This window comes from Mirounga angustirostris, unplaced genomic scaffold, assembly GCF_029215605.1.
Source record: "Mirounga angustirostris isolate CCGP_5_RB_7025 unplaced genomic scaffold, mMirAng1.0.hap1 SCAF_7, whole genome shotgun sequence".
NCBI lineage: Eukaryota > Metazoa > Chordata > Mammalia > Carnivora > Phocidae > Mirounga > Mirounga angustirostris.
Genome location: NW_026991715.1, coordinates 12,401,532 through 12,425,738, shown reverse-complemented (window position 1 = coordinate 12,425,738; position 24,207 = coordinate 12,401,532). Strand labels below are relative to the sequence as shown.

Here is a 24,207-nt window from a genome sequence, read left to right as displayed (position 1 = left end):
AGATGCTAGAAGCGTCAGAGCTTTGAGGAAGGAGAAAGCAGTTGTCTAGGAGTCTGGGAGGGGGATGGACCAGAGAAATAGGATTACTGGGGAGCACTAAGGACTCACTGAGGTTAGAGATCATAAATATAAGGGGAGGGGAACCTGGGTGGCTCAGTTGGTTAAGCGACTGCCTTCAGCTCAGGTATGATCCTGGAGTCCCGGGATTGAGTCCCACATTGGGCTCCCTGCTCAGCACAGAGTCTGCTTCTCCCTCTGACCCTCCCCCCTCTCATGCTCTCTCTCTCCCATTCTCTCTCTCTCTCTCAAATAAATAAAAATCTTAAAAATAAATAAATAAATAAATAAATATAAGGGGAGACCTGTAGTCAGGTTGTTTTTTTTTCCTCTAAGTACGTTTAGAAGTATGGGTACGATGGGGCACCTGGGTGGCTCAGTCGTTAAGCGTCTGCCTTCGGCTCAGGGTCCTGGGATCGAGCCCCACATCGGGCTCCCTGCTCTGCGGGAAGTCTGCTTCTCCCTCTCCCACTCCCCCTGCTTGTGTTCCCTCTCTCACTGTCTCTCTCTCTCTGTCAAATAAATAAATAAAATCCTAACAAAAAAAAAAAAAGAAGTATGGGTACAAGGAAGGAGCTGAGTGTATACAAGACTATGATTACCATGACTGCCAGTGGAATTTAGGCTGGGAAAGGAAAGTAAGACAGCAGGAGGATGAAGGACAGTGAAAAAATGCTAGATTCGAAAGACTGAAGGTCCCAACAGGCTCAAGGAATTAGTGGAGTAACAGAAATTGTGATATGAAAAGATAAGAGGTGGTAGACAGAGGGGAAACTGTGTAATTGAGACTACGGAGGGATGGCAGTTTGGATAAAAACAAGGTCTAGAAATGAGCAGCGAGGTGGGACAGAGGGCAAAAATACAATGAAGAGGAATTCCAGGTCTGAAGACACCAGGGTACTGGAAGAATTATCCCCATGAGTACTGAATATTGAAATCACCAAGAATTAGAACACAAGTAGGATGGAGTGAGTGCCAGTGAACTAAGACTACAATCTGTTAGGAGCCAGTTCCCCATGAGTCTGCCAGTTATGCACATCACGTGAGCAGAGGTGCAGGCTGTCATCACTGCAGACTGTCTTTGCAAGCAAGCTTGTATAAGCAAATAGCCCTGAAAAATAGAGTATCTCTCTGCAAAGCAAACGGTAGGTTTATCTACACCCATGGAAGATATGCTCTTCCTCCAGGACATGGGCAGACATGATTCATGTCCAATATAAAAGATTCCAGTTCCTCTCCTATAACTCAATCCACTGTGGGTACAGGTATCACCTGGCCCTCTTCAAGTCACCCTTGGGTGACTGTGGAAATTGGGACTTGGGGAACCAGAGTAGTAAGCAAATGCTGTTACTATGTCTACTGCTTGTGCTATTTGGAATAAGTCCTTTGATTCCAACCCAGAAGTCTCCTGTCTTCTGCCAGCATCCATGACACTGTGGTAGTTAATGTGCAAGCAGCTTGCAAGGAGGGTAAATCTCAGACCTTTGAAAGTTTTTGATAAAATCCCCAATGAATAGGAGGTGGGGATGAGAGATTACTCAAACAGGGTGGGTAGAAGGTGGTACAGTTTAAAAATAAGAAATAAAGTTTGGAGGCACTTTAAAAGAGAGAATGGTCTGGAAAAAGCAATGAGAAGCGAACACCTCAAGGCTCAGCAATTATGAAGAAAGCAGGAAAACCGCTACTACTTGAGATGGTTATAGGTAGTGTCAGTAGGGAAGCCCGACTCAATTTAAAGCAAAAAAGTAAAGGCAATATTAACAAAGAGGATGAAGATAAACAGGAATTTGCTTATGATTGACCTTGAGTTCCAGGGACATTATGAAAGATTTTTGGGAGGCAGGGAGGGGTGGGGATCAGATTTGGATGCACATGGTAAGAGATCCATGAATCCTGGACTTTTTGCATGACTTACATGAACAGGAAAAAAAGGCATGATGAAATTAGCTGTGATTAATCTTAATCAGATTAAATTTGCCAATGTGTTTAGTGTCTCCCCTGACCCTGTTCGACTCATCCAATATCTACTATGGAACAATTTATTTCTTACCAAACAGAACATCATTTTAGAAAATTTAGAAAATACAAGTTTTAAAATATATAAAGCCACAACTGTTATTAAGACAGTGTTAACTTACTTGAATTAGATCTAAAATGCCAAGTTCACTTTCTGAAGAATCCACACAGAAGACAAAATATAATGTTGCATAATGTCTATAAATCAGTTTGTTGTCAGATCCTCCAATTAACCTAAATGACAGAACAAAAATCGGAACGTTACAGCAATAAAATGAAACACATTTTCGTTACCTCAAGCAAACTGACAATTTGTTTAAAACCTTTCCTAAGATGTTTGGGCATAGCATTTAAAGGTGTAGCATTCAGGCACCTGGGTGGCTCAGTCAGTTAAGCTCTGCCTTTGGCTCAGGTCATGATCCCGGGGTCCTGGGATCGAGCCCTCCACTGGGCTCCCTGATCAGCGGGGAGTCTGCTTCTCCCTCTGACCCTTCCCCCACTCGTGCTTTCTCTCTCTCTCTCACTCTCTCTCAAATAAATAAATCTTTTAAAAAAAATAAATAAATGAAGGTATAGCATTCAAGTGAAGTTAGAGACTTAGTGAATTAACAGGGCTGTTTTCTTCAGAGATAACAAATAAAAGAAGCTGGTGCTTCATTTTAGTTCATTAATTCATTAAACTATCTACTGAGTACCTACCATTTGCCAGGTACTGATAGTGGATAAGGAAGAGTAAACAAATAAATAAGAATGATCAGGGTAGAAGGCACTACATAGAGACTGAAAAAAGGATGCTGCTGTATTGATGGATTTGCTACCTAAGATGGGTTCTTGAGAGTGACATTTAGGCTGAGAGCTAATGATAAGGAGTTAGCCTAAGAAAAAACTGAGAGAAGAGCATTTCAGGCAAAGGTGCCAGCTAATAAAAAGGCCAGGTCATCAGGAACAAAATATGTATGTCCAAGGAAGAGAAAGAGGGTGCGTGGACAAGAAAAGATCAGTAAACAAACAGAAGTAGGCAGGAAACCAGGTCAGAGGGCCTTTTTAAGTGCTTATTAGATTTAACTCCATAAGTCACAGTAAGTTGTACAGCTTAAGACTGACTACCAACTAGGGAGGAAAAAAAAAAAAAAGAATGACATTTCTTAAGTTTTAGAGAAATTTACCATCAAAATCTCCAAAAATACATTTTATTTTGAAATATAAATGCAAAAAACTGAGATAAGAAATACTCAATTCTTTCATCAAATATTTTTATTTACACTGACTGGAATGCCAGCATTTTAAAAATAATTTAGTACTCATTCCAAACATCTTATATTTTTCTAGTTTAGCTATTTCACGGTTACATTTACAATAATTAGTTTACCTTCTCAAAAGACTTTTAACACTAATATAAAATAAGAATCAAGGCCAAATATCATCAAAGTTAAGTGAAGACTCAAACAAGACAGGAAAATAGCACCTATTTCTTAACTCTGTAAAACTAACACTGAATTTACAGGTTCAGACAAACAACTTCTGTAAGTACCCACTTCTTTCATGTCTTCTTATAGCAAAAGTGGAAATGATTTTTGACAAGAATTAAAAATTACTACTATGTTAGACATATTTCTAGAAAAGATATTCAATTAAAAATATGTATGTGTAATTTAAAGAATCTTTGAGATGATTTTTATAGACTATGATTCCAATTGTTCCTGGAAAGCCACAAAAAAGAGCACTAACAGCAGGATTCAGTTCATCCTGAATCAGCAATTTAGTGATTATCTTAAACTTTTGTTCGGCTCTACTGTAAAAGAAGACCAAACTATTGAAAACTATTAGTTTCAAAATGACTATCAATGCCATTAAAAGAAAGCAAAGATTTAATACATAACATGACAAGTACATACTTTGCCTTTTAAAATGTAATTTTATCTTCAAACTATAGTGCAATACTGATAAATACTGATTCAAACTCTTGTATGGAACGCAATATACCATATAAAACCAGAGAATTTTAGAACTCCTCTTACTTTAAATACTTTATATTACAAGGGGGAAAACTGAGGTACAAGAAGTGACCTGACCAAAAAAAACAGCTTGTTAGTCACAAAACTAGGACTGAATCAGATGTGTAGCCTCATCTCTGATGCAATGTTTGCCTTCTACTTTTTGTAAGCCTGGAAAAGAATGATCACAAATTTAAGCCCTAATTTCTAGTTCACACAATGCCCTGCTTAGAAGAGCCAGGTTCTTGCATGACCACCACATATGATGCACTGTGCTCGGTGACAAGTTCCCTACGAGAGGTTAAAATGCTAAGATGAAGAAAAGTGGTAATGGCAAAACAACTCAACTCCTGCAGAAGTGTGACAGAAATAAAGTACAATTAAAATACAAAACACAAAGCAGGTACATCTGTCTCAACTCTTAAATTGGGAGTTCTGGAGTTAATAGCAAAATTTATAAATTGTAAGTGTGTATTTGCAAATTGAACTGCAGCATGATACAACCCTTTAAGAAATGCACGTAAACTTTCTACGTGATAAACAGTAATTTATGGTCAAGTAAGAATGAATTTTCTATTATCCAAACTATTTTTCATAATATACATCATACACATTAAAATACAGAAAAGTATATGTCTCTCTGCTTCATATGTAATTTTTTATAAGGGGGCTCAGCCAAAGTTTAGTTTTTGACTTGTCAATGAAGAAATATCTTATTAAGAAATTGATTACATAAACACAAGCAAAAACATTAATAAAACTATTTGAGAGCAAAATGTTTTCATGGAACCCACTAATTTAAAAGTATTTATTTAAAATAGTTGGCAAGCTAATTATAACTTATTTATATTTATTCATTTTAAAAATAGAAACTCTATTAGCTGAATACTACCTATATACAGATATTCCTATATACAGATATTCCTATATATAAATATATATACATGCACACAGATATTTATTTGAAAAGCAGATTTCAGTCTCATTTATAATAATAAAATAAAGAATGTAATATAAATTTTTATGAACAGGTCCATTTAGCCTAAGGAATACTCTCTAGTCATTAAAAAGAATGAGGTAGCTCTAAATGTGTTTATATGCAAAACTTTTAAAAATATTAAGTGAAAATTAGCAACATGCAGACCAGCATACCTAGTGTGATCCCGTAAGTAAAATTTTTTAAGGTTATACTTTTGTATGTTAGTCAATGAAAAATTAATTTTCTAGAAGGATACACAAGAAAGTGAGAAAGACTAAAGTCAGGAGAGGGAGACTTAGTTTATAATTAATTTTACACGTCTCTGAAATGTTTGAATTTTTGCCATATGAATATACAACCTTTACATAAAATGCTTCTGTAACATTTTTTAAGAAAAAAAAAAAAAAAGACTGCGTATCTTAAAAAAAATTCTTTAAGTTTAGATTTATAGCTAACATATGTGATAATTAATCTCCTAATCTAATTCATCAAAATTAGGCAATTTTTACCATAACCAATTAAACAGTATATATTTTAATCACATAGTCAAAGATTAGAATGTCCATGAAATGCTTTACTTACAATCCTCCTTCTAGGAAATTACAAACATTTTCATCTCTCTTAGATACCAAATGGAATGTCTCCCTGATGATTTGCTGTTGTGTATCTTCACTCTGAGAAAGAATAATTTATATATGTTAGGATTAAATTTCTAGGTTTAACAGCATTTTAAGAATTTTAAAAGTAAAAGGCAGTAATATCTGTCAGGGAAATTCATCAATGAGAGAGGTCCTTGGAGAGCTAACATATCACATCTCACAGAAACAAAACCCATCATTTTTCGATGTAAAAACAAAAAACAAAAACAAAACAAGACCAGCATTTTATAGTTTGCTGCTACAATAAAACTAACATTTCTAAATTTCAAAAACCAAGAAGAAAAATACTAGACAGATGAATTAAAGACACTAGTAAAAGGGACACTAGATATTACCTAGTCAAAGGCCATCGTTTTACACATGAGTAAACTGACAGAGAGGTAAAGTTATAAATGATTCATGCAGCTAATCCATATTTTATTGGAAGGAAAATACCGAAGTTTAGAGCTTCCAATTAAGTTTAAATACAAACTGAGATGAGTCCATCCATATTAGCCATACAAGCATAGCCTAAAACCAAAAGTTTGCTCAATAACTATCAAATTCACCGAGCAGTTCACATCCCAGTAAAAAAGAGTCAGCTTCTCAAACACTGCAATAGAAAACTGGGCACAATCACAAATAGGAATTTCACAGGAAAGGAAATATGATGGTCCATAAACAAATGAAACACATGGGGGGCCTGGGCAGCTCAGTCAGTTAAGTGTCTGAGTCTTGGTTTCAGCTCAGGTCATGATCTCAGGGTCGTGAGATCGAGCCCCACCTCAGGCTCCGTGCTGAGCATGGAGCCTGCTTCAGATTCTCTCTCTCCCTCTCCAGCTGTCCCTCCCCTCCTAAAAAAATGAAAAGATGTTAAACCTCGCTGGTGAACTACCAATTCAAGTAACAGTAACAGTGAAATAACTCCACATGCATCACATTAGCAAAGTGTAAAAGTCTGACAATATCACATGTGGACAAAGATGTGGAGCCAAAGAAACTCATCCCACCAAGTGGGAGGGTAAATGGTATCATCACTCGAGGAAACAGTTCTATAATCCAGCATCTCCATTCCTAGATACTATACTAAACCATATAAAACCACTGTTTTTGAAGATTAAAAACAACAGAATATTGGCAATTACATATACATAATAAACTGTGTACCAAGAGACGTGTGGAAGAATGTACCTCAAGGCATTGTAACAACAAAAAAAGCTAAACTTGCCCAAAGGTCCACCAATCACAGAACTGATAAATTATGGTATATTCACAGAATGGAATCCTGTAACAAATAAAAATTAAAGTAAATTACATCCATAAATATGAAGGAGTCGCAAAAACTTTTTTTTTAGGAGTCTCAAAAACTTAATATGAAAAAAAGAACGTATCTTAGCTCGGGCTACCATAACAAAATACCACAGACTAGGTGCCTTAACTAACAGAAATTTGTTTTCAAGATTCTGGAAGCTAGAGATTCGAGATCAAAGTGCCAGCATTAAAAAAATTTTTTTTAAATAAGAAACAAAGTGCCAGCATAGTTGGTTTCTGGCGAGTGCTCTGTTCCTGGCTTGAAGACAGTTTCTTCTCATAGTGTCCTCACATGGTGGGGAGAGAGAACAGAACAAGTTGTCTGCTGCCTCTTCTTACAAGGGCACTAGTACCATGAGGGCCCCACACTCAGGACGTCACCTACACCTAAGTATCTTCCAAAGCCCCAGCACCAAATACCTTCAAACTGGGTTAGGGCTTCAACATTTGAATTTGGGGGTGACAGGGAGACACAACTCAGTCTATAGCAGGGGGAGAAAATCAAGTATCAAAATGACATGTAATCATTCAACTCATAAAAATTTCAAAAACATGCAAAAGTAAATATTATTTAATGATACACATATATGTAATGAAAATAAAATTATGAAGAAAATCAAGAGAATGATTAGCAAATTTCAAAGTACTGGTTTCATAAAGACTATATTCTCTAAGCACACAGCAGTTAGGTAAAAGAATCAATAATTAAAAGGATTTTTTAGGGGCGCCTGGGTGGCTCAGTTGGTTAAGCGACTGCCTTCCGCTCAGGTCATGATCCTGGAGTCCCGGGATCGAGTCCTGCATCGGGCTCCCTGCTCAGCAGGGAGTCTGCCTCTCCCTCTGACCCTCCCCCCTCTCATGCTCTCTCTATCTCATTCTCTCTCTCAAGTAAATAAATAAAATCTTTAAAAAATAAAAAATAAAAAAATAAAAGGATTTTTTAAAAATCCCAAACAGGCATTCAAATTGGAAAGAAGTAAAACTATTTGTATTCACAGATGACATCTGTGACAGATTGATCATATATCCAAAAAAGTCTAAAGAATCCATAAAAAAACTGTTAAAGCTAATAAACAAGTCTACCAAAGTTCAAGATACAAAATTAACCCTCAAAAATCTGCTGTATTTCTATACACTACCAATGAATAATCCAAAGGGAGACCTAGTCACAGATGCTGCAGAAATCTAACAGATAAAAAGTTAATATGATGAACATAATAAGCCAGTAAGTTTAAAAATCTAAGATGAAGTGGCAAAATTCCTTAAAAATAAATAAATAAATATAATAATAATAATAATAATAATAATAATAATAATAAAGTGGTCCCAAGGAGAAAGAGAAAAACTTTAATAATCCTATTATCATAAAGAGGATAAAGAATAATTTTAAATCTCTCCACCAAAAATAAATCAAGCCCTGATGGCTTTAACACCAAGCGTGTCCAGTGATTCAAGAAACAGATCATTCCAATTTTACACAACTCTTCCAAAGCACAGATAAAGAATTAACATCCTCAATTCATTTTCTGAGCCTAACATTGACACAAAATCAGACAAGGACTGTATGAGAAATGAACACTGCAGGCCAATCTCACCAAAAAACATAGATACAAAAATATTTTTAAAAATTAATACATCATGACCTAAATGGGTTTATTCTAGTAATGTCAGGTTGATTTATTATTAGAAAACAGACTGATGTAATTCTCTACATTAACAGATTGAGGGAGAAAACATAGGTCACTTCAATAGATGCAGAAAAAGCATCTGATAAAACTGAACATCAATTCTTGAATTAAAAAAAAAAACTCTTGGCAAATTTAAAAAAAAAAAAAAAAGAACTTTCTCTAACTAAGACTATCCAAAAAACACCTTTTGCAAACATGTTCACAAAATGTTTAAACAATTTCTTCCTTTTAAGATCAGAAACAAGACAGGTTAACTGATAATGGTTTTCCTATTCAGTGCCATATCAGCTGTCATCAGTACAAGAAAAACAAGAAAAATAAATAAGAGATAAAAGAATTTGAAAGAAATAAAACTGTCATTCACAGAACTCAAGATTTTCCATGTGGAAAATCTAATACAATTTACACAAATGTGTTAAAATTAACGGATATAACAAGACAGAGCCAGCATGCAAAACTGTTGCAATTCTAAACTTTTCCAACTGTCAGATGGAAAATAAAAATTTTAAAAGATACTACATACAATACCATCAAAAAACACGCAGTGTCTAGGAATAACTGAAACAAAAAATGCAAGACTTCTATGGAGAAAATACAAAACTTTACTGAAAAAAATTAAAGAAGAGTTCAGTAAATGGAAAAATGCAGTGATTATAGATTGAATGACTCAATTTCTCTAAAATGTTCCAAAGGATCAAGGTAATTCTACTCAAAATCCCAAGAGATAGAAAGAGAAACTTAAAAACCTGAATCTGATTCCAAAACATATATATTAAATCAGAAGACAAGAATGACAAGACACTCTCCAGTAGAATGTAAGAGGGCCTGCTGAGCAGGTAAGAATTATTACAAAGCCACAGTAATTAAGATAACATGATATTGAGGCAGAAATAGGGAAACTGACTAATGGAATTCAACCATAAACACACCCACACAAATACAAGGTAATTAAATTTAAAACATAGACTAGGCATTATAGAACAGTAGGGAAAGGAAGGACATTTCCGTGAATGGTACCAGAATAAAAATTGTTGTTTTTGTTCTGTTTTATTACAATAAACTTAGGCCTCTGACATTATACTAAAAAATCACTCCCAGGCTGGTTTAAAATGAAGTCAATGCTCAAACTATAAAGCTTTAAAAATATAATAGGAAAATATCTTTATGACCTTGTAATAGTGCTAGACTTTTAAATAAGACACAAAGTAAGGCTAACCATAAAGAAAAAGACTGGCAAATTTGATCACACCAAAGCAAGCATTCCTAATGATCAAAAGACACCAGAAAAAGAAATGAGAGCTACAAACGCAAAGAATATAGCTGCAGTACATAAAAACTGGCAAAGGAATAACATCCAGTATATATAAAAAACAGACGTCAGTAAGAAAAAGATAAACATCTCAAAATAAAAATGACTTGGCAAAAGAGAACTTAGGAAGTCATCAAGAAAAGGAAATTAGAATGGTAAATAAACTATGAAAGATGTTCAACTTCATACAGGAGAAAAAGAAAAAGAAAAAAGAAAAAAACCCTACTAGTTAAAAACTACGATGACAACATTAAGTATACTTAACTATCAGTGAAGATATATAAATACGTCTAACAATATCAAGTATTGGCAAGAATATGGAGCAACAAAGCACTCATACTATTAGAACTGTAAATTGGTACAACCACTTCTGGAAACACACAAGCATTACCTAGTAAAGCCAAACATGAACATACCCAAGGACAAAGGTATCCATTCAACTCCTAGTTACACCCTAAAGAAATTCAGAAATTCAGAAAGAATGCTTATAGCAGCACTGTTTGTAACAGCAGAAAACTTACAATGTAAAATGTCCATCAATACAAAAATGTATAAATAAACTGTGTTTCATTCCTGCATGGAATATCACAGAGCAATGAAGATGAATGACTAAAACTATATAAAACACCAGTAATGATCTTAGAAATGTTGAATTTTTTCTTAAATCAAGTCATAGAAGAATATAAATACTATGATTCTACTTTTTAAAAGTTCAAAAACATGTAAAACTAAACAGTGAACTGTTTGAGGACAAAAATGTGATAAAACAAAAATGAGAATGATTTTTAAAAATTCAAGGTGGTGGTGTCTCTCTTAAATACAGAGAGAACAGGACAGAATATGAGAGGTGCAGAAAGACTTCAAGGGTACTGGTAATTTTTTTTTGAAAGGGGATAGTGAACACACAGCAATTAAAGTATTAGTTCCTATATCTTTCAGATATTCAATATATACATTTATTTTGTATCTATTCAATATTTCATAAAAATATTCAAAAGAACGAGGGAGGAAGGAAGAAAAAGCACTGTATCAGACAGCTACCCTCTTCCTTTCTTAGGTTTGCTTGATCATCTATCTCCACCACCTCCTTCTAGTCTTCATCTAGAGCTAAACAATGTCCCTTGGATGACCTTACTTCCTCTTGTGGCTTTGACCATGCTATCTCCCTAATCTTTCATTCTCCTATATCCCTAGTGCTTAAGAGAAGCCTATCTTCTTTTCTGAGTTGGTAATAGGTATTTCCAGCTTACAGACATTTCCAGTTATGATCCATAAAGTGATATTAAAACTTACATGTGAAAGACCAAAACATACCATTTCTTCTAAAATCTGTTTTTCTTTCTTTTTTAAATTCAATGTTATATTAGTTTCAGGTGTACAAAAAGTGATTTGACAATTCCATACATTGTTCAACACTCAGCGCAGTAAGTGTAGTCACCATCACAAAGCAACATCATTACAATGTTACTGACTACATTCCGTAGGCTGTACTTTTCATCTCTGTGACATACTCACTCTAACTAGAAGTTTGTACCTCTCAACAAAACCCATTTTTATTACTATATTTCTAACCTCATTTAATGGCATTACCATTCATCCTGTCTCTTAAGCCAGAAATCTTGATGATTTCTTTCCTTTGACTTCCCATGTCTACTGGGTCACCAAGCCCTGTTAATTCAACTGCAGAAACAACAGTAAACCTGGATTAAAGATACTATCTCAACTCAGATTCTTATTCTTACCCAGAATACTGTAAGAGCCACCTAAATATTAACTCTGCCACCTGTTCTCCACTCCAAACCATCTCACCTATGTCACCAGAATTACTTCCTAAATAACAGTATTTGTTACTTCATTTCTTAAAGTCCTCTGGTTTCCATCTGACGTAACATCCAAACTCTCTAACAGGCCATAAACAAAACCTTCCAAAATTGAATCCTGACCTACCTCTGAGCTTTCATCATCTATTTCTTCTCTCCTACACAATCCACTTCAACCGCACTGAACCTCTCACTATGCACTCCCTTCCTATTTTCCTACTCTCACCCCATTATCTAGCAACAGCCTTTTTAAAAAAAATTTTTATTGTTATGTTAATCACCATACATTACATCATTAGTTTTTGATGTAGTGATCCATGATTCATTGTTTGTGTATAACACCCAGTGCTCCATGCAGAATGTGCCCTCTTTAATACCCATCACCAGGCTAACCCATCCTCCTCCCCTCCTCCCCTCTAGAACCCTCTGTTTGTTTTTCAGAGTCCATCATCTCTCATGGTTGGTTTCCCCCTCCGATTCCCCCCCTTCATTCCTCCCCTTCTGCTATCTTCTTTTTTTTGTTGTTGTTATGTTAATCCCCATACATTACATCATTAGTTTTAGATGTAGTGTTCCATGATTCATTATTTGTGCATAACACCCAGTGCTCCATGCAGAATGTGCCCTCCTCAATACCCATCACCAGGCTAACCCATCCTCCCCCCCTCCCCTCTAGAACCCTCAGTTTGTTTTTCAGAGTCCATCGTCTCTCATGGTTTGTCTACCCCTCCGATTTCCCCCCTTCATTTTTCCCCTCCTATCTTCTTCTTTTTTTTTTTCTTAACATATATTGCATTATTTGTTTCATAGGTACAGATCTGAGATTCAACAGTCTTGCACAATTCACAGCACTCACCAGAGCACATACCCTCCCCAGTGTCTATCACCCAGTCACCCCATCCCTCCCCCTTCCCACCACTCCAGCAACCCTCAGTTTGTTTCCTGAGATTAAGAATTCCTTGTATCAGTGAGGTCATATGATACATGTCTTTCTCTGATTGACTTATTTCACTCAGCGTAACAGCCTCCAGTTCCATCCACGTCGTAGCAACAGCCTTTTAAGACTCAGATCAAACATGATGGTTTGTCAAGTCTCTTCTTACTTTCCCAGGAAAAATTAGTTCCTTTTTCCTCAGGTCTTCCATGGTACTGTTTCTATTCCTAACATATACTTCTAACAGTGTGCTCAAATTTCCTTTGTAGATAACTGAATTCTATCAGACTCTGACCCCTTCCAAATCTTTAAATCTGAAACGCTGAACAGAGTGGCTGGCACAGAAGTTGCCAATATAAGTACACTGAATAAATGAATATCAGATGTAGAAGATGGGATTCACATTCATTTATATTTTCAAACATCAGGGTTACATGACACACTCTGAAAGGGGGGGGCAATAAAGGAAAGGCAGTATGGTGTAGTAGTTAAAGGTATGAGCTCTACTCTAATTAAGACAGTTAAGATTAAATGCACAAAAACATCTATTTTTGTGGCCTTCTCAAACCCCAGCTAAAACAGTATCAAAATTTTTTCCTTTTTCCTTTTTTTTTTTAAGGGCATAAACCACGAGGATGAGGAAAATGAGAAAGAACACAGGGCAAGAGAATTTAGTAAGTGGCTGAATGAGGGGTCAAGTATTAAGAAAATCTCAGAAAACTTAACCCCAAATTGGTGACAGGGAAGCCCAAGAACTAACCCAATCTGTATCCCAAAATAGCCAAAGGCTCAAGAATTGGCGCTGTTAGGTACTTCTGGAAGAGAAGATGAAAAGAGGAGTGTAAAATAAGGAGGACTGCTTCAGAGGTAGAAGGACCACTAAATTCCCTCTGCCATCCCCAAGAAAAGTCTGTAAACATATTTCAAGGAGTAGATAAAACAGAGGGTCTTTGGAGAGCAAGGGGTACTATGGTAGGCAGAATAATGGCTCACCAAAGATGACAACATCCTAATCCCTGGAACCTATGAATATATCCCCTTACATGACAAAGAGGCCTTTACAGGGGTGACTAAAGTAATGACATGGAGTTGGGAAGATTATCCCAGATTATCTCATTGGACCTAAGCTAATCATATGGCTCCTTAAAATCAGAGAGCCTTTCCTGGGCTGTGGTCGGAGGAAGACGTGACCAGAGAATAATCTAAGAGATGCCATTCAGTTGGTTATGATGATGGAGGAAGAGGGCCAAGAGCCAAAGAATGCAGGCAGCCTCTGGGAGCTGGAAAAGGCAAGGAAATGGATTCTCTCCTAGAGCCTTCAGAAAGGGATGCAGTGTTGATGATATGTTGATTTTAGACCAGTAAATCCCATATTAGACTTTAACTCACAGAGCTGTAGGATAACAAGTTTGTACTGTTTTAAGCCACTAGGCAATAAAAAGAAAATACAGGGGCTCCTGGGTGGAATCAGTCGGTTAAGTGTCTGCCTCAGGCTCAGCTCATGATCCTGGGGTCCTGGGATCAAGCCCCGCATCAGGCTCCCTGCTCAGTGGGAAGTCTGCTTCTCCCTCTCTGTCTCTGCCCCTCCCCCTGCTTGTGCTCTGTCTCTGTCAAATAAATAAAATCTTTAAAAAGCAAATACAGACACTGTACTGAAAACAGGGAATTTAGGAAAATGTACACATACCTGATGCTAGCCCTTTTTTCAGTCAGTTCCCAGAATACCTAAGCCAGGCCTGCTTCACCCTCTAGGCAGGAACCTGGCACAAACTTCTCTGTCATTACTTTAGCTCTAGTTGTCATTATCAACTCCCAGATAATGACACTGGGAGTTCCAACAAAGGCAGAATCTGTTATTTGTTCACCAGAATGTAGTTCCTTTCCTCCCCACACGATTCAACATTTTTCATTTTTCCTTGAATTAACGTAGACCCACCCAAACAGCTTCTGGCCAGTGGAATGTGGTTGGTAGTTGCGATGGAACTGAGCTGCCACAACTGAAAGATACCTGTGTTCTCTCTTCCCAGTTCTGCACTCTGTGACACCATGCTGACAGTGTGAAAACCGGCCAGGATGGGGGTACCGACACCATGTAGCAAATGCTACAAATTACAGCTCTTTCCTCCCCGGTGAACCAGTTGTTAAAAATATAAAAACTCCTGCACGATCTCCCGTGTTAACTAGATGTAGAAGTTCCTTTGATCCCTTCCTCAAGAACCACCAAATGCCCACGAAGATGTTTCTAGCTCATCAGGATCACCAATATTGGACTTGATGTGAAAAATAAACTTTTATTGTGTTAAGCCACTAAGATTTGGGGGATTGTTAACAGCAATTGCCATTTTTTAAAAAAATTTTTTATTCTTATGTTAATCCCCATACATCATTAGTTTTTGATGTAGTGTTCCATGATTCATTGTTTGTGCATAACACCCAGTGCTCCATGCAGAACATGCCCTCCTCAATACCCATCACCAGGCTAACCCATCCTCCCACCCCAGCAATTGCCATTTTTACACCAGCTAAGCTGCCTAGCCTGCTACTCTCAAGTACAGCTCATACCGGCAACTCCTGATCATGGATTCAGACTTTCTAACTAGCTTTTAGAATCCTACCCTTAGACAGGAGCAATCATGGATTACTGGACACCTGAAGACAGCTCTGACATAAAGACAAAATACAGAGTGAAAGTAACTCAGAGAAAACAAACCAAGTAGGGCAGAGAAAATTTTAAAATATTTATCATTAGTATCAGATAAGTAATAAAGAAACTGCAACCATAAAACAAAACAGCATACTATAAAATAACAACATTCAGAAATTATAAAGGGAGCTCATGGAGATTAAAAATTTAAGGAGAAATTGTTTAACTCAGGGGAAACACTGGAAAATAAAGTTGGTAAACAAGTCAACCACAAAATAGAGCCAAAGGGCAAAATGACAGAAAACAGAAGAGAAGGAATAAGAAAAATAGAAGTCAAGAGGAATGCTGAATAAAAAGAGATTCAAAATGAGAAGAGAGAAAATGGAGAAATTTTTCAAGCAGAGAGAAAAAGAATTTCCAGAATAAAAGAGCTCGTCAAGTACTCAGCACAACTAATAAAAACAGCCTCAGAACAAGAGTCTGTGACACTTTAGAAATTGCAGAAAAACAAGAGTCTACATCCTTGCTGGACAGTATAAAAGATCATACACAAAGAAAAAGTAATCAAAATTGCTTCAAGCTTTTTGATAGCAATACTGGAAACTAAAAGGTAATGGAGCAATGCCATCAAAATTCTGAGGGAAAGTTATTTCCAACCTAGAATTCTATAGAACAGACAATGTGAAGTTACAGTAAGACTCTGCAGACAAGCAAGGTCTCAAATAATCTACCTCCTTATGGCCTTTCTCAAGAAGTTACTGGAGGACATGTTCCACCTCGGTAAGGTAATAAATCACGCAATCAAGCAACAGGAGGTCCAATATAAAAACAGGCTAACGATATTCCAAAGATAACAGAGACATCTACCATCCAACAGGTCTAGATTGGGCCTAGTCAAAAGATTCCAGAAGAGATTTCTTCAGGAACATGAAACTGATGGAAGAAGCATGATTGAGACAACTGACAAAGATGTGAATTAGTGATAAGTAAATAAAAAACTAGATCAAAGAAAAAGGCGACTGTTTATTTCCAAGGAAAATAAACCGTGAGGAGAGAAAAAACTTAGCACAATTTACAACATGGTTCAGGGGAGAAAAGCATTTACACAGGAAATTAATGAAAACACCAGATACTGCTCTAACCAATATTATGAAATAACAGTGAGAAGACTGGGAAGGATATAGATGTTGGGGGGGGGGGAGAGGGTGAGGAGCTAAATAAACATTTTCAATAGCAGAAGTCAATAGATTATGCCAGCAACTGAAAAAAAATCAGGCAGCAAAATAAGCACATTATTTAGAGATACGTAAATACTGAGTAATCAGCTAAAAGTACTTACCTGTGGGAAGGGGGAAATGAAAGAATGTTATTTTTCATAATAAGCCTTACAGAAAAACTGTTAGATCCTTTAAGCTATGTGTCTGTATAACTTTGTTAAACAAAGTAAAAATAAAGAAGAAAGGGAGGAGAGTATGGAACCTGCAACCAGACTATATGGGTCTGTTCCTGGATATGCTCTTTATTAAATTTGTGACTTTGAACAAGTTACTTACCTTCTCTGTGCCTGAATAACATAACATTTATAGCATGAATAACATAATATCTACCTCGTACAGTTGCTGGGAGGACTGAGTTCAAATACATAAAGCTCTTAAAAACAATACCTGGCACATAATAAGCATGGATTAACAATGACTTACTTAAAACATCTATTTTTGGGATTGCCTATAAAATAAGCTCTAGAATTCTAATGACAGGTGTAAAGATCCTATAAGGAGTTTTTTTTTAAGGAAAGTTATCCTTTTTGCACTGTTATTGTTTATAAACAAATTACAGATTATGTAAACTAAACCTTAACTATGTTTTATTATTTTATCAGTGAAAATAATTTCTCAAACTTCAAGACTGCCGCTCATAATCATCTTTCTTAAAATGCCAGCAATACTCATCTAAGAAAATCACTATCAGAAAGAATGCCTTACAATATTAATCAAACATCCAAAGTCTAAGATTAAACAAATCAAGTCTCTGCTGACATAAGACAATTTCCCTTTCTTTATTAATCAATTTAATTTAATAGCTCTCATAAAGAAGCCTGGAGCTTGCTTCAGGCAGAACTGATTTCCTAACACTATAGCTTCATCACAGAAGTCAACAGACACATTTCAGTTGGTCACAACGCCTAGATTACATCAGTCTAAAGACAACTAGAGTTACATAAAGGCAACAACTTTTACTGTTTTAAATACTTCTCTTAAAAATAAATGAATAAATACTTCTCTTAATGTATTAATGAAAATTAATTTTAAAGACTCAGTAACCCACTAACAAAACTTTCTCTTTTCCTATGTTCCTTTCCTGTTCTTTTTTTTTTTTTTTTTTTAAGATTTTATTTCTTTGACAGAGAGAGCGAGCGAGAGTAGGAACACAAGCAGGGGGAGTGGGAGAGGGAGAAGCAGGCTCCCGCCCAGCACGGACCCTGAAGTGGGGATCAATCCCAGGACCCTGAGATCATGACCGGAGCCAAAGGCAGAAGCCACCCAGGTGCCCCTCCTTCCCTGTTCTTATACATATGTCATAAAGGCAACTTTAAAACCAAAACGTCCCTCTAGTCAAATAGTAAATATGTCATAATCCTCCTCCCTCCTTCCCACACACACTCGGAGAATTGTTTCTAAAAATGCACTCACTGTCTCTGCTAGATGCTAGAATATCAAGGATTTCCAAGATGAAAGAGAAACAGATCCTTTTCTCTGAGAGCTTAAAAAAAGAAATAAAATGAATATAACCATTTAAAACTTTTATTTAGTGTTCTGTATCTTGCCTTTTTTAATATTCCCAAAGAGAAATAGATGCATTGTAATAAAAGTTAGAGAGCAATTAATTCCTGACGTAAGAATTATACAAATAACATACTACAAGAGGTAAAGGGGAACAATGATTTTCAATAGCAAGATCATCATCTTCAAAGAAGAGACAGATTGGGCGCCTGGGTGGCTCAGTCGTTAAGCGTCTGCCTTCAGCTCAGGTCATGATCCCAGGTTCCTGGGATCGAGTCCCAGATCGGGCTCCCTGCTCAGCGGGAAGCCTGCTTCTCCCTCTCCCACTCCCCCTGCTTGTGTTCCTGCTCTCGCTGTCTCTCTCTCTGTCAAATAAATAAATAAAAATCTTTAAAAAAAAAAAAAAGAAGAGACAGATTGTCTAGAAAGAGACTTACAGAGTAAGTAGAATTTACAAATTCAAAGAATAGAGAATATGAAATTGGATGGCATTCAAAGCTGGAAAAAAAAAAACTAGGCAAAAGCATGGGATCAGGACAGCAAGGTGCATATATGAGAAACAATTAGTTAACTTTTCATTAAAAGTAAGAGAGGTATGAAGGCTAAGCCTGAGAACACCCCAACATTTAGAAATCATGAAAAAGAAAAGGTCCCAGCAAAGAAAATTCAGCGAGTGTGGGTTTTCTGCCAGATTCCCAAGCAGGAAGTCTGCACAGAGACCTCGTGCTCTGTGAGTAGGCCTCACTTTAGCCCGAGTGCATAAAGAACAAGCAATGAGAATGGGACTACCTTAAATCCCAAACGCGGCGGAAAGAGTTTTAGTACTTGGCCCAGATCCTTCATTAAATTTCTTTAGAGAAAAACCCTCTGGTATCTTCCCTCACAATGTATAAAAATGTATTAAAGCCACTTAGCACAATAAAGTGCTCAATAAATGGTAGCTATTATTAACACTCTAAAACTACCACCCACTATACTATCTCCCAGTTTAAGTGGCAAAGACCCTATTTTTTTTTTTAATTTAAAAAACACATAGCTGAGAAGGTGACAGAGTTTAAAATATTTAAAGAGAGAGTCTGAACCATGGTGGCAGCTGAAAGGTCCGAGAACTCAAGAACAAGGTAAAATTGGAGGGGGGGGCAGGTAGCTGGAGTAAGAGACCAAGACAACTCAATGAGTAAAGAACAGTCATGTTTTCAACAAATGGTGCTGGGAAAATCAGCCACAGGCAAAAGGATGAAGTTAGACCCCTACCTCAGGTCATATATAAAACTAACTCCAAATGGATCATAGACCTAAACATAAGAACTAAAACTACAAAACTCTTGGAAGGAAACACAGATATTAATCTTCATGACCTTGGATTACACAAACCTTTCTTAGATATAGCACCAAAAGCACGAGTAAAGAAAATAAACTGGACATCAAAATTAAGAATCTTTGTGCTACAAATTGTATCAGCAGGAAAATGGCAACAACCAGAATAGAAAGAAATATAAGCAAATCATATACCTGATAAGACACTTGCATCCAGAATACATAAAGGACTCTTACAACTCGGGAATACAAACACAATCCAACTTATAAATGGGCAAAGGATTTGAAAAGACTTTTTTTCAAGGAAGATATGCAAATAGCCAATAATCACATGAAGAGATGCTCAACATCATTCATCATTAGGAAAATACAAATCAAAATCACAAGAGATGCCACCTGACATCCCCTAGGATGGTCAGAATCAAAAAAGGAACAGTAACAAGAGTTAGTTAATGAGGATATGGGGAAACTGGAACCATCATACGCTTCTGATGAGAACGTGAAATGGTACAGACAATTTGGAAAACACTCTGACAGCTCTTCAGACAACTAGAGTTATCGTAGCAATTCCACACCTAGATATATGCCCAAGAGAAATGAAAACAAATGTCCAGGGGCGCCTGGGTGGCTCAGTCGTTAAGCGTCTGCCTCCGGCTCAGGTCATGATCCCGGGGTCCTGGATGGAGCTCCGCATCAGGCTCCCTGCTCAGTGGGAAGCCTGCTTCTCCCTCTCCCACTCCCCCCACTTGTGTTCCCTGCTCTCGCTGTCAAATACATAAATAAAATCTTAAAAAAAAAAAAAAAAAGAAAGAAAACAAATGTCCACACAAATATTTGTATACGAATGTAATGTTCACAGCATTATTCATAGTAGTCAAAAGTGGAAACAACCCAAACATCCATCACATAACAAAGAGATAAATAAAAGGTGGTCTATCTATACAACTGAATATTATTTGGCCATTAAAAGGAATGCAGTACTGATACATGCTGTATAACACAGTGAATCTTAAAAGCATCGTTCTAAGTGAAAAAAGCAAGTCACAAAAGACTACATATTTCAGGGGTGCCCAGGTGGCTCAGTCATTAAGCATCTGCCTTCAGCTTGGGTCGTGACCCCGGGGTCCTAGGATTAAGCCCCGCATCCGGCTCCCTGCTTGGCTGGAAATCACCTTCTCCCTCTCCCACTCTCCCTGCTTGTGTTCCCTCTCTTGCTGTGTCTCTCTCTCTGTCAAATAAATAAATAAAATCTTAAAAAAAAAAAAAAAGACTACACATTTCATGATTTCATTTATATGAGACATCCAGAATAAACAAACCTCTAGACACAGAAAACTAGATTACTGGTTGCCAGGGAATAGGGGGTAGTGGGACCTGGGGAGTGACTGTTAATGGGTACTAGGTTTCAACTGGTTTGATGAAAATGTTCTAAATTTAGATTATGGTGATGGTCATATGCACAACTGTGAATACAATACACTGTACTGAACTGTACACTTTCAATGGGTGAATTTTATAGCATGTGAATTTTATCTTTTATTTTTTTTTAAAGATTTTTTAAATTTATTTGACAGAGAGAGACACAGCGAGAGAGGGAACACAAGCAGGGGGAGTGGGAGAGGGAGAAGCGGGCTTCCCGCGGAGCAGGGAGCCCGATGCGGGGCTCGATCCCAGGACCCCGGGATCATGACCTGAGCCGAAGGCAGACGCTTAACAACTGACCCACCCAGGTGCCCCATGAATTGTATCTTTTAAAGACTAGGTCATTCTTCAAAAAAAAAGCTAGGGCAAGTTTTATTAACTAACTTTCTCCTAAAAAGTCTCCTTATGAAACTATTCTCAGAAGAATTTTGGAGGACTTTGTATTCTGTAATAAGAAAGAAGTTCATTCCAAAACAAAGCCTACAAAGGGATAATTTATTCTGCAGAAATGCAAAAAATACCTGAGAACAATCTCTGGAATATTCTACAATTCCTTAGCTACATAATCTTCCAACCAACAGCAGGAAGTAGAAAGTAGTAGTAATAATAAAGGTAACTGTTATTATTAATTTTGTTATTAGTCTGTATTATCTGTCAGTAAGTATTTTCTTATTTAATCGTCATCGAAAAAAAACCCACCTTACTCAAAATAAAAGTCCACAGTAGTAGGCTAGCTAGATAAATTATGATACATTATACAATGAACTATTATGCAATTGTTACAAATTATTTTCTGGATATGACACCAAAAGCACCAGAGACCAAAAAAAAAGATAAGCTGGACCTTCCCAAAATTAAAAACTTTCATGCATCAAAGGACCTTATCCTTTGAAAAAAGATGCCATCGCTTGGGTGAAAAAGCAGCCCATGGATTGGGAGAAAATATCTGCAAATCATGTCTCTGATAAGGGACTGGTATCAAGGATATATGAAGAACTCCTACAACTCAACAACAACAAAACAACCAGGGAAAAAATGGACAAAGGACTTAATATACATTTCCTCAAAGATATATAATCAGTAAGCACATGAAAAGATGCTCAACATCACTGTCATTACACAAACGTAAAAGAAAATCACAATGAGATACTACCTCACAGCTGTAATAAAAAAACTGAAAATAACAAGTATCAGCAAGGATGTGGAAAAATTAGAACCCTTGTGCATTGCTGGTGGGAATGTAAAATGGTGCAGCTACTATGGAAAATGGTACAGCACATCCTCAAAAAAATTAAACACAGAAGTACCCGAGGATCCAGCAATTCCACTGCGGGGTGGAAAAAGAAGGAAAAGCAGGGACTTAAACAGATACTTGTACATTTATATTCCCATGTATACCTAACGACCCATGTTCGTAGCAGGATTATTCATAACAGCCAAAATGTTAAAGCCATCCAAGTAAACAATATGCAGTGCACACATACATATAAGGGACCATCCAGTCTTAAAAAGTAAGGAAATTCTGACACATGCTACAACATCGGTGTATCTTGAAGACGTTCTACTAAGTGAAATAAGCTAGTCACAAAAGGACAGATACCGTATAATTCCTCTTTTATGACATTCCTAGAGTAGTCAAATTGAGACAAAAAATAGAACAGTGGTTGCCAGCCAACCACCGGCTGGGAGAAGGGGAGAATGAGAGTCAGTGTTTAATGTGTACAAAGTTTCAATTCGTAAAGATGAAGATGTTCCAGATGTGGATAGTGGTGTCAGTGGTACAACCATGTGAATGTACATAATGCCACAGAACTGTATGCTTAAAATGGTAAATTTTATGTATATTTTTCCATCTTAAAAAACCTGGAACTGTCACACTAAGACATACTAATGACAGGAAATAGAATATGTGTGGTGGGATGAACTGGTACTCTTCCCCATTTAATTAGATAGCACACAGAAATCAAAACAATTCAATGGGTCTGACACCTTGAAAAAGAGCCCTTTCCTCCTGGGTAACAAAGAGAACAATGACTGACAGCCAGTGATTCTTGAATTACACCAGGCTTCAAACAAGGCAGGAAAGACGTAAACGCTTCTCAGCGCAATAATAGAGGTGGTCTACTGGGCTTCATATAAACTGTGCTCACCTATAATTAAGGTTGTGAGATGTCTGAGAAAAATAAATGCTTTTCTTCGTGACTTCACAGGTGACTTAGGAAATGGAACCAGCTTGATCACAGGTCTCCTTAGTACCGAGGCTGCACAGAAGTGGGGTGGTCACTTTACCTTCATTTGCTGGGCTAGCACTCCCACTCTGTGGAGCCTAACGATAACTGGGGTAGAGAAGAAAATGACTGAGCAGAAGAAAGCAGCAGTGCCTACTCTGTAGAGGCCAGAAGCACCGTTCAATTGTGCAAACTACACATGGGATTCGAGGCGACATACCTCTTCTTACAGAGAGCATGTTGGGGATGATGTCATCAGACTGAGAGAGATGAGAAAGGGGCTGGCCCTGTCCTTCTCTCCAGCCTCATCTCTTACCACTCTGCCCTGTGATCACCCAGTTTGTCTTCTTGCTATTCCTCAACACCTACTTTGGTCCCATCGGAGGGATCCTGCACCATTTTCTGCCTGAAATATTCTTTCCTCAGCAGTTCTCATACACTCCCTTACCTCATTCGGTTCTTTTCTTAAATGTCACCTCCTGTAAGAGGCTTTCCTTGATGCGCTTATCTAATAAGTCTCTCTCCCCCATCACTGTTTCATTTTTCTTCAGGCTAGTCACAATTTATACATAGTTTGTTTATTGTCTATGTCCTATCACTAGAATGTAAAACTCGTAGTGCAGGGATGTTATCTTAGTCATCACAACATTACCTGTGCTTTAGAACAGGGCCACACAAACCACAAATATTTGTGGAAGAAATACGGGCTGGGCACAAGAGAAAGGAGAGTACAACGGACAGGTCAGGGAGTATCCAAAAAGACCCCCCCTCCTCTCAAAGCCCTGTCTCGAAGTGCCTCCGCTTGAAGTCTCAGAACGTCCCACCTATTAGCCAGAATGCTGACCTTCATTCCTCCTACCCTGCAATAGCCTTCTGAGGGTTGTGTGATCTTTCTGTAAAAAAAAATTTGTGTATCTATACCTCAGTTCAAAGGATTTGGTGAGGGGAAGGCTGATAAGGCAGAATGGGCAAGGAAAGAACAAGTATAATTTATCCCAATGTGAGAGTTTTAAGAGGCTGGAAGAAGACTGGCTCGTCTAGGTGGACTACAACTCACAATCACCTTGGTT

The 24,207-nt window shown here is 37.2% G+C and overlaps 1 protein-coding gene across 2 annotated transcripts in view; it reads right to left on the bottom strand.

Moving 5' to 3' along the window:
• Positions 1 to 24,207, bottom strand: part of AP3S1 (adaptor related protein complex 3 subunit sigma 1) — a 72,987-nt gene that overhangs the window by 42,396 nt on the left and 6,384 nt on the right. For both annotated transcript variants that reach the window (XM_045891239.3, XM_045891223.3), the window contains exons 2-3: positions 5,629 to 5,720; positions 2,196 to 2,307 (exon numbers count right to left, since the gene is read on the bottom strand). In XM_045891239.3, the coding sequence (XP_045747195.1) occupies positions 2,196 to 2,307; positions 5,629 to 5,720 (204 nt within the window). The remainder of the gene's footprint in view (positions 1 to 2,195; positions 2,308 to 5,628; positions 5,721 to 24,207) is intronic.